Consider the following 11,653-nt stretch of genomic DNA (forward strand, 5'->3'; position numbering starts at 1 on the left):
AGTGCATTATGCCATAGCTCCACACCATCGTAAGTAGATTAGATCACATCATTTCTGATGTTCCCTCCAATGTTCAACTTCTTTATTTCCTTTAGTGTCTTTTTAGTGGGGGTTTGGGAAGACATAGAGCGAAACATGGGCTCAATTTATCATGTATAATCAATGCCTGATGTTCTTTGTTTTACTCTAAATATTCCATCCTTACATTTTAAAGATTTAGAAAATCATTTATTGTCATCATTCAAACATCTTTTCAAGAACTAATGAAAATTAAATGACATTTACAGCTTACTGTAATTCAGACTTTAATTTAATGAGAAAATATAATGATCCATTGCTTTTAATGTTCTATGATCGAGCAGCCTTCATGTGAGTATAAGGGAGAGCAAATGCCATTTCCAAAACTAATTATCTTGGGCCTTTACTAGAAATAAAACTAGTCATTTCATCCCATATTTTATAGAAATAGAAGTTGAAATTTTTCTTTGAGAGTCAGTGATTTAAAAGGGGAATCAAATTACCAGAGAGATGATCATAATCACATAGACTCTTAGACTTAAGTGTTTCTCTGCATTTTATTCATGATGTTTTGCTCTTCCTTTCAATTTGCCTGACAATCTTCCTCTGTAGTTTTATATTTACATTCTACCAACTATATACTTAAGATGTCAATTCTTCCCTTAGCTAATTTTATAGGCTTTGAGCTGGAAATTTGGTATTCTTACAGACTGCTAAATGTACTATATTTTGTCTTTTGGTATTGAAGAAACTATTAAAGGGAAATTTTTTTGACTAACATTCTTGCCCCAAGAGAGATTCTGTAGTCTCTGGAGTTAGTAATTCTATTATGTATTTCAATAAGTGCAATTTCCTTTTCAAATGTTAAAATTAAAAAAAAAAAAAAGTGCTATCTCAAATATTCCTGCATTATTTATATCTAATGTATCTATGCACTTGAATTACTCAAATTTTGAGCTGCATGGCCATGATTATGCTGTACCAGTTGATGTACATTATTTATATAACAACAGATGGTAATGGTGCAGGTTGAAATAAAAGATCATTAAGCTAAATATTTTAGTCTGCATTGGCTCCCTGTTGCATAGAATTTGTCAAAGTGAAATAGAATCATAGCACTTCAGAACTGGAAGAGCCCTTAGAGACTGTCTCATCCATTCCCCCCTTTGACAGATGAGAAAACAAGCCCAGAGATAATGCTACTTGCCAAGGTCGTACAGCTAGTTAGTAGCAGAGCGAGGAGCAGAATCTAGCTGTACTGTTTCTTAATTCAGTGCTCTTTCAACCATCTATGTGAGACTTTTAGAAGGCAGCCAATTTACCTCCCTGATGTCAACACCAATTACCCTAATCAATTTCATATCTATTCAGCTGTAGAACATATATACTTTCACTCCATTATGAGGCTTAGTTAAATTTTATATCTGACTTTTTTTTTTAGGTTGGTCTCCACTCACATCTTTTCATACTGAAGACATCAAAGTGCACCTGCATCTACCACTTTTTCAGAAGACTTAGTATCAAATAATAAATTTCACACTGTGATCTTGTTATAGTATAAAAAGCTTTTGAATTCTCTATATCTGAACAAGATTTTCTCTAATTTTCCCATGAAGCCATATTGTTGCTTTTTCATTTTAGTGGTGAGTATTATTGTGCCAGCTGCTTTTGTTTTGGAAGATGTAGACTTCAACCAAATGTCCCTACTGGGAACAAATGACAGTTCTTCCAATGCATCGTTTCCCCCAAGCTTTGAACTCTCATCAGATTCCAGCTCCGGTGATGGTGTCATCATAGCCAGAGAGGGAGCTAGTGTTTCAATCGAGTGTCTTCTCTCCGTCAGACATCATGAAGACATCCACTGGTACAACTCCAAAGGACAGCAACTGGATGACAGAGGCAGAGGTAACTGTTGTTGTTGTTGTTGTGTGCAGTCACGTTGATTCTATAGCAGTCTTCTGAACAGAGTAATACTGCCACACAGGGTTTCTAAGGCTGAAAATCTTTATGGGAGCAGTTGGCCAGTTTTTTTCTACTGAGGAGTGACTGTTGGGTTCAAACCACCACCTTTCATTTAGCAGCTGAGCTCTTAACCATTGTAGCATCTGGAGTCCTTGAGGTAACTGGGCCAGAGTGTGATTAGTCAAGGTTACTCCTGTCCTGCTAGATCTGTCTTCTTGGTTTTATGGTATGTTCAATAAAAAGCTTCAAAGAACAGGTACCAAAGTCCTGAAGTATTAGACCTATCAGAAAATGCAAAATAGTTCCTTAACTAGTAGAAAAAATGTGTAAAGAATAGTTCTAAATAAAAAGCTGTTTGTGTTCCCATGGTGGCAGTCAGCTGTTTCCTTCCTCCTGGTGAGTTGGTTTTCCTTCTTCATGGCACAGGGCTGCTGCATACAGCAGTGCAAGCTAGGAATGGCTCACTTCCAGCATCACCGACCACTAAGACAACAGTACTGGCCCTGTGAAGATGCAGCCAGAAGCATTTGGCTTCGACTTAACGTCAGTTTGTTATATATATATTTTTTTAATATGTTGTTCTGAAATGAGTTAAGACAAATGTTGGAGAAAAGTCTCTGATGTTTTCAAAATGAGAAAACTTGGAACTCCTCTGAGAATTAGAAGATTGTTACGGAGGAGCTCTGTAGAACCTTCTAGCTCTTTTTTTCTATTCTATATCTTAATTCATTTGAAAGCAGGAGTTTATCCTGCATCGGTCTCCAAAATCACATAATTATCGTGTAATCAAGGTCTATTTTTCACAGGTTTTTACTAGTTTTTCCTATTTGTGGACCTGTGAGTACATACAACCCCACACTCTTTTCTTACCCAGTGTTTCGATGAGTAATTTTAAGTTATGTGCCATTGAGTCGGTTCCAACTCATAGCGACCCTGTATAGGATTTCTGAGGAGTGGCTGGTAAGCTTGAACCACCGACCTTGTAATTCAAACCAACTTTGCAGTCTAGCACAGTAACCCACAGCATTGCACCAGGACTTCATTAGTTAAAACACCACAAAAAGAAATCACCGTGAAAAGCGAATGGGATAAAGATTAAATCCTGGGAACCCCACAAGTTATACTTTTAGAAAAGGCTCCTTTGTCTTTTTTTATTGTTAGAAAGATAGTCTAGCCTTTTGAAATTTCAAGGATATTTAGCTATTTTGTTGTTGTTAAGTGCCATGGAGTCTGTTCCGACTCATAGCGACCCTGCACAAGGTTTCCGAGGTTTGTAAATCTTTACAGGAGCAGAAAGCCTCATCTTTCTCCCGCGGAACAACTGGTAGTTTCGAACTGCTGACCTTGAGGTTCGCAGCCTGATTTGTAACCACTACGTCACCAGAGTTCCTTTAGCTATTTTAGTAGGATGGAAAACAGAAAAAGAAGCAGATGACAGTTCCTTTGGAAATATACATTAAACGTTTTAGCCTTCTGTGAACAATAGCTGGTCACCAAGAGACTGAAAACTTTGAATTGTTAGAACAGAACTAGAATTACTGTAAACTGGCCTAAACTTAAGTAACCAGCATAAAGAAAACTAAAATTTCTCTCTAAAGCTCAATTTTTTGGGCTAAATTTTTCTTAAATCTGAGTTTTGCTATCAGGCAAAACTCAGAGATAGATCCCTCTGAAATTTTTTCTTTAAGGGTAGTTTTTACTTCACTGTCCAATGTAGTAAACATGACGATTGAGCACTTTAAATGATACTAGTCCAAACTAAGATGTGCAGTAACTATAAAATACACACTGGATCAAAAACTTTCGAAGAGAGAAAGGAAAAACTCCTGCCACCGTAGGATAAGCACTTGACCTCAAGGTCGGTTTGAACCGCAAGGTTGACAAGTCAAATTCACCAGCCGCTCCTTGGAAACCTTATACAGGGGCGTTATGAGTTGGAACCAAATTAACAGCACTTAATAACAATAACAATCTTTTAATATTGACTATATGTCAAGATGATAATATTTTAAATATTGGGTAAAATAAGATACTAAAATTAATTCCACCTATTTCTTTTTACTTTTTCTAAATACATCTATAAAATTTTATTCGATAAGTTACTTGCTTCTGGAATTCCCATTACGTTTCAAATGTTATTGTTGTTAGGTGCCATCAAGTCAGTACTGACCCATAGCGACTTTATGCGCAGCAGAATGAAACACTGCCCGATTCTGGGCCAATCTCACTACTGTTGCCACACTTGAGTCCATCGATGCTGCCACTTGGCCAATCCATCTCGTTGGGGGTCTTCCTCATTTTCTCTGACCCTCCACCTTACCAAACATGATATCCTTCTCCAGTGAATGGTCCCTCCTGACAATATGTCCAAAGTATAAGAGACGAAGTTTGGCCATCTTGGCCTCCAAGGAGCACTCTGGCTGTACTTCTTACAAAGTGGATCTATTGGTTCTTTTGGCAACCCATGGCACTTTCAATATTCTCCTCCAACACCATATCTCAAAGGCATCAGTTCTTCTACAGTTTTCCTTATTCACTGTCCAGCTTTCGCATGCATATGAGGTTATTGAAAATAACATGGCTTGGGTCATGTGCATGTTAGTCCTCAAGCTGACATCTTTGCTCTTCAACATTTTAAAAAGGTCTTGTGCAGCAGATTTGCCCAATGCAATACATTGTTTGATTTCTTGACTGCTGCTTCCATGAGTGTTGATAGTTGATCCAAGAAGACTGATGTCCTTGACAACTTCAATCTTTTCTCCATTGATAAGAATGTATTTTATTGGTCCAGTGATGAGGATTTTTGTTATCTTTACATTGAGATGTAATCCATACCGAAGGTTGTGCTCTTTGATCTTCATCAGTAAATGTTTTAAGTGGTCTTCACTTTCAGCAAGCAAGGTTATATCATCTGCATATCTCAGGTTGTTAATAAGTCTTCCCCCAATCCTGATGCCACGTTTTTCTTCACAGAACCCAGCTTCTCGGATGATTTGCTCAGCATACAGGTTGAATAACTATGGTGAAAGAATACAACCTTGTCGCACACCTTTCTTAATTTTAAAACATTCAGTATTCCCACGTTCTGTGCAAACAGCTGCTTCTTGGTCTAGGTACAGATTCCTCATGAGCACAATTAAGTGCTCTGGAATACTCATATTTCGCAATGTTGTCCATAGCTTGTCATGATCCTCACAGTCAAAAGCCTTTGCGTAGTCAATAAAGCACAGGTAGACATCTTTCTGATATTCTCTGCTTTCAGCCAAGATCCATCGGACATCAGCAATGATAGCCCTCGTTCCACGGCCTCTTCTGAATGCGGCATGAATCTCTGGAAGTTCTCTGTCAGTGTATGATTGTAGCCGTTTCTGCATTAAGCAAAACTTTACTCGCATGGGATATCAAAAAGATTGTCCGATGATTTCAGCATTCCAACTGGTCACCTTTCTTTGGAATGGGCACAAATATGGATCTCTTCCAATCAGTCAGCCAGATATTTGTCCTCCTAATTTCTTCGCAGAGATGAGTGAGTGCCTCCTGTGCCGCCTCACTTTCTTGAAAGATTTCAATTTTTATCCCATCAATTCCTGGTGCTTTGTTCTTTGCCAGTTCCTTCAATGTACCTTGAACTTCCTCCTTCTGTATCATTGGCTCTTGATCATATGCTACCTCTTGAAATGGTTGAACATTAACCATTTCCTTTTGGTACAGTGACTCTGTGTATTCCTTCCATCTTCTCTTGATGCTTTCTGCATCATTCAATAATATGCCCAGGGACTCAATCTTTCAATAACAAAAGTCGAGGCTTGAAATTTTTCTTAAATTCCCCCAGCTTGAGAAATGTTCCTTTTTGGTTTTCTGATTCCAGATCTTTGCACATTTTGTTGTTATATTTGGCTTTATCTTCTCTAGCTGATCTTTGAAATTTTCTGTTCAGCTCTTAGACCTCCTCATTTCTTTCATTTGTTTTAGCATCTCTATGCTGGAGAGCAAGTTTCAGTGTCTCTGCTGACATCAGTTTTTACCTTTTCCTTCTTTCTTGTCTTCTTAATGACTTTTGCTTTCTTCATGTATGATGTTCTTAATGTCATCCCCCAACTCTTCTGGTCTTCGGTCTTTAGTGTTTAATGTATCAAGTCTGTTCTTCAGATGATCTCTAATCTCTAAATAGACGACACTATTTTAGAACATCACCTCTTCTCTGTTTCTTATAACTAATTATGGTGAGTCTGAATTGTAGATCTAGCTCTAATGTAGCTGGGATTTATTTGTGACTGTCAAGGTGGCCTTTGAGTCTGTCCCTGGGCAGGAACACTCCAAAGTGTTGGCTATCAAACAGTTTGTAACTCTCATGATTGAGACAGTGCACAAAAAGTATTGTCACAATGCAGATTTCCAGGCACCCCCCCACCCACCCACTAAAGTATCTGATTCAGGAAACTATTTATAATTAGCACTCTGAATAAATATTAGATCTTTGACCCCACTCAGAGAAACATTGATATAAAAATACAACATTGAAATGATAGTCTAGTCTTCTGTCTATTTCACAGTGAACTTACAAGCTTCTTTGTCAGAACAGTTTGAAAAGCTAGGCTAAACAAAACTATCCAGCTTACTTGGCTTATGCACTCCTCCCTCCCATTCCTTTGTTTTTGCCCTTCCACAATTCATTCACGAAGTCTTATTTTCCCAACCACTCACTCACTTACCTCATGGACAACCATTACAGTTCCTGGGTGGCACAAACAGTTTGCACACAACTATTGGCCCTAAAGGTGGGTGGTTCAAGCCCACCCAGTTGAGCCTGAGAAGAAAGGCCTGATGATCTGCTTCTGTAAAGATTATAGGTAAGAAAATCCTGTGGAGTGGTTCTGTTCTACAGCACGTGTGGTTGTACTGATTTGAATGAACTCAACAGCCATTGGATACTATGGGCCAAGACTGCCCTTTTGTTCTTTATCTCACCTGGGTTTGCTTTCAAGGATCCTTTCTCCACATTCAGTCACTTAACTGTATCATACTTTATTCTATTCTTCTTTTTGTTATTTGTATTAGTGCATCATAGAATGAAATAGATTAACAAAAACCAAGCTAGATCAGTGATTCCCATCAACTAATTAAAAATGAAGACTTTTTGAATCATAATCAGTTGGTGCCCAGAATGTATATTTTGAACATGATTTGGGGTTCCACATCTGGAACTCACTGAACTCAACTCTTATCTCCCTGGCTATAGGATGTATCCAAGATTTGGGTTATCAATCAATGTCATTAGTATAGACAGATGGATACATAAACAAAGCTGCAGGTTAGGACAAGACCAACTAAGTGGAATGGCGGTTTCACTTTCTTTTTTTGTTGTTACTTTGAAAACCACTAACATGTATCATTGATGCTTTCAGCAGCAGCTCTGGAAGATTGTATTAAATTTTATGAATCGCAAGTGAGAGGAGTTTAAAGAGCATGTCAGTCTAGTTTAACGTTTGTAAATCTTAAGCTATTATCAGCAAGTGAAATAAAGGGTTTAGATAGTGGTTGTAGTGTAGTGGTTGAGAATGGAGTATGCGTATTTCATAATACTGTGTGTTCAGAGGGTATCTTTTTCATAGTTTCAAGTTGATTGAACAGAAGCATATGGGCTACTAGCTATATCCACCTATTTTTTTTTTTTCCTTTTTGTACTAATAAAGTGATTTATTCTTAACTATAAAGAATTTAGGTAAATTTTGATGATTAGAAAATGGTGTCATTCTAGCATGCTTATTAATGCATATGCCACTAAAATAATCCAGGCCATAGAAAATAAAGGGAGAGAGAAATCTTGAAGATTAGACACTGAGATGATGTGTAACAATCAATCACCCAGTCTCCCCTGAGACATGAAGTGTACTTACTGGAACCTAACCACACCTCATGTTAGTCCATGTATCTCATGTTTGAGTGGCTTTCATAATTGAAGCACAGAGTACTTTGGGAATTCACCTCAAAAGTGAGTATAGGAAATGGGGTGGGGGGGAGGGGAGAACCCTACAAAGGCAAGAAGTGACTAGCTTACAAACTTTCAAGAGGGAACCTAGATTCAGAGGGCGTGAAGGAAGGTAGAATCTCCACTCAGTAGTATCCAATCTGTCTAGGCTGGACTGATGAAATGAAATGTGGATAGATCTCTTGTGATACAATAGTGAATAATTGTTATCAGGACTGCTGATGAGAGTTAGAAATATAAAGGTAGACGTTTTATAACAAGGAGGGGAGTGACTAACTCTTCAGTCTAGGAGCGGAGGTCCCTGGGACCATCAAGGGAGAATAGCGGAGTGCAGGACCCTACCCAGAGAAGCAGTGATGCCTGAGATGGAGGCAGAGATGATGATGTGGAGAGATGTAGCAGTTGGGGACTTTAGACCCAGAGAGGGAGAGGGGCTGTGAGCTGATGACCAGGAGGGCAGACTTGTAGTATATACCCTTTGATTGGTTGATGATGCATGGAGGGGATTGTAACCATGGCAATGAAACAATATATGATAGGATGAATGTAAAGCTAATGGTCTCCTAAGTAAACTATCACATAATTCACAGTAAGACATTTAAAAAAACAATGAGTATAGGGCCGACAGAGTCAAGTTTTTAAAGGACATGGAGTCAAGAAGGTAGACAGTGCACTTTGCTCTTGTACGTATTTTTGTATGTACGTTTTTGAACGCAGATGCCTTCTTGTATGGGGGAGAGACAGCATGGCTTAGGTTTTAAACAGTACCTACTTAAGGGCAACACTTTATTCACTTTGTCAAGTTGTTCATTTACCCTGACTTCCAAAACATATCTTTTGGCTTTTACATCAGTTACTCTTGCCAGAAACCAGGATCATCATCAACAGATCTCTCCTAACCAAACAAATTAACATGTGCAAAGCATGCCAGATTAGCCAGTTAATAATTAAAAACCCAAAACTAAAGCCAGTGCCATCAAGTCGATTTCAACCTTTCATAGGGTTTCTGAGGCTGTAAATCTTTACAGGAACAAAAAGCCTCATCTTTCTTCCATGGAGCCGCTGGTGGGTTTGAACTACTGGCTTTGCAGTAGTTCAGTACTTATCCTACAGTGCCACCTCTTATATAGCTTATTATGGAAAGTTAGTAAACACAATTAAATAAAAAATATTGGGCTGCTAACAAGTCAGCAGTTTGAAGTCACCAACCACTCTGAGGGACAAAGATGAGGCTGTCACTCCCATAAAGATTTACAGTCTCTGAAACCCTTATATAGGATCATTATGAGTCACATTATAGCCAAGAAAATCCTAAGTCAGAATCAATTTGATGGCTGTGAATTTAACCTGTTACTCCAGAGATAACCAGTTTTTCAGTTTTGATAATATCCTTCTATTTTATGAAAGTAAATACGTAGAGATGGTGAGATAGATACACACAGAGACATATAAACATATTTCTTAAAAGTTAGTCATTATTTTCTGTGAAAGCCTTTATATCTAGCAGCGAAAAGGTAGTTCTGATAATCCTTAGTGCCGGTAAGAAAGATCCTGGTTTCTTTTTTAAGTTCAAGGCTAGTTGAGTGCTGAATTGTAATATAACAGTCTGCCCTTTCTTACATGATTTAAACAAATAGTAGATCCTAACAGAGAAATTAAATTTGAAGTGGTGGAATACTGAAAAGGTAATTGGCATATTATTACTAATATTCTGTATGCTGTAATTTTTTTACAATTTCTGTTGCATTATCAGGTGGAAAATGGTTGGTTTCTGAGAACTTCCTGAATATCACCAGCGTAGCCTTTGATGACCGTGGGCTCTATACATGTTTCATCACCTCTCCAATCCATGCTTCCTACTCTGTTACCCTACGTGTTATCTTCACCTCAGGAGACATGAGTATCTACTACATGATTGTCTGCCTGATTGCCTTTACCATCACGCTCATCTTGAATGTCACACGTCTCTGCATGATGAGTAGTCATCTTCGCAAGACTGAGAAGGCCATCAATGAATTCTTCAGAACTGAAGGGGCTGAGAAACTTCAGAAGGCCTTTGAGATTGCAAAACGTATCCCCATTATCACCTCAGCCAAGACTCTGGAGCTTGCCAAAGTCACACAATTTAAGACCATGGAGTTTGCTCGTTACATCGAAGAACTGGCGAGAAGTGTTCCTTTGCCACCTCTTATCCTAAACTGCCGGGCATTTGTTGAGGAGATGTTTGAAGCTGTGCGAGTAGATGATCCAGATGAAATGGGAGAACGAATTAAAGAGAGACCTGCCTTGGATGCTCAAGGCAGCATCTATGTTATCAACCCAGAGATGGGCCGGAGTAATTCACCAGGAGGTGATTCTGATGATGGTTCTCTGAATGAGCAAGGCCAGGAGATAGCAGTTCAGGTCTCTGTACACCTTCAGTCAGAGACCAAAAGTATTGATACTGATTCTCAAGACAGCAGCCATTGCAGCCCATCTGATGATGTGGCCTCAGCCGAATCTAACCCTAACTACAAAGATGGAGCATATGAAAATTGCCAGCTTTGAGCGATGCCAGTACCTACAAAAAGATTTTTTTAAAAACTCTCCGGAAAGGAACTTGCTTCTAAGAAGAAATAACTTTTTTACTAAAAGATGAATGGGATTTTTCCCTTTTAATAGCACATCAGGACATGAGTTGCTAAAATCATTGTAAAAATGCAATTTTTTTCCTATCTGATACTTCCGTCATTTTCCCCCTCCCTGAGTAAATGATACACATTAAGAGTTAAAGGAGCCTGAGAGAGAAACATGATGGAGGAAGTACCCAAAGTCAGAGACCTATAGCTTCTCTTCTAGTCATGATTCTTCCACTGGTTGGTTTTGATAGGTCTCTATTTTCCCATCAGTAAAATGAGGAATTTGTATTAGATGACATCCAAAGTTGTGTCTGACTTCTTCAGTGCACTCTTAACTAAGCCCTTCAGAATTTTTCTCTGATTTAGGTATCCACACCAATAACATAATGCATAGTTGTGTGGGTGTTCTTCAGCTGTTTTGTCTTAAAAAGCATTCAGTTGTATGTGTAGACATCAGAGAACTAACTGCTCATTAGGGAATTACTTTCCATGAGTAAATTGGTCCAATTTGGGGGTATATCATGTCTTTTGAACTTAATGAGGCATCATTTAGTTCATTGAAGTTGTCAGTGATTTCCCAACTGGCAAACTGAGCAGTTTGTTCCTAAGGAATAATGCCTCCAATAACCTTAGAGTAAGAAACAGCGTCAAATTGTCTGTGTCTGATCAATCATGGATTTGGAAATGTCTGCTAATACAATTTGCCAGGCTTTTCCTTTTTAAAAGTACTGGACTCTACAACTGGGTGTTTACTAGGGCTGCCATTCCAGGGAAAAACTCAGACATGGATTCTTTTTTAGACCCCCCATCTACATTTTTGCCCTCTGTGGTCTTGAATATGGTGCTCAAGGTTGCATGCCTCCCGACCATTCTTGTTTTGTTATTGAGGTGGTTTTTATTTTCATGTACTTCACATTCAGGATTCTAAGGTAGGGCTACTTTTGTGGCGTTTCTGAGAAGTCATACCTGAAATAAGATTAAATAATGGTAGGTGGCGTGTTAACCCATTGTTGTCGAGACAATTCCAACTCATAGCAACCCTGTAGAACAGAATGTAACTGCTCCC

General features: G+C 38.5%; 1 protein-coding gene across 1 annotated transcript; it reads left to right on the top strand.

Moving 5' to 3' along the window:
* The first annotated feature begins 1,464 nt into the window (after window positions 1–1,464).
* MFAP3 (microfibrillar-associated protein 3) lies at window positions 1,465–10,516 on the top strand. Its single transcript, XM_006863908.1, has 2 exons — window positions 1,465–1,923; window positions 9,723–10,516. The coding sequence occupies exons 1-2, from the start codon at window positions 1,629–1,631 to the stop codon at window positions 10,514–10,516; spliced, it is 1,089 nt and encodes a 362-aa protein (XP_006863970.1). The 5' UTR covers window positions 1,465–1,628.
* Window positions 10,517–11,653: the final 1,137 nt, after the last annotated feature.

Source organism: Chrysochloris asiatica, unplaced genomic scaffold (assembly GCF_000296735.1).
Source record: "Chrysochloris asiatica unplaced genomic scaffold, ChrAsi1.0 scaffold00057, whole genome shotgun sequence".
Taxonomy (NCBI): domain Eukaryota; kingdom Metazoa; phylum Chordata; class Mammalia; order Afrosoricida; family Chrysochloridae; genus Chrysochloris; species Chrysochloris asiatica.

Coding starts and splice junctions, on each gene's coding strand:
- MFAP3 (XM_006863908.1), top strand. CDS start 1,629: ATGAAGCCATATTGTTGCTTTTTCATTTTAGTGGTGAGTATTATTGTG. Junction 1,924..9,722: donor ACTGGATGACAGAGGCAGAG/GTAACTGTTGTT, acceptor TTGCATTATCAG/GTGGAAAATGGTTGGTTTCT.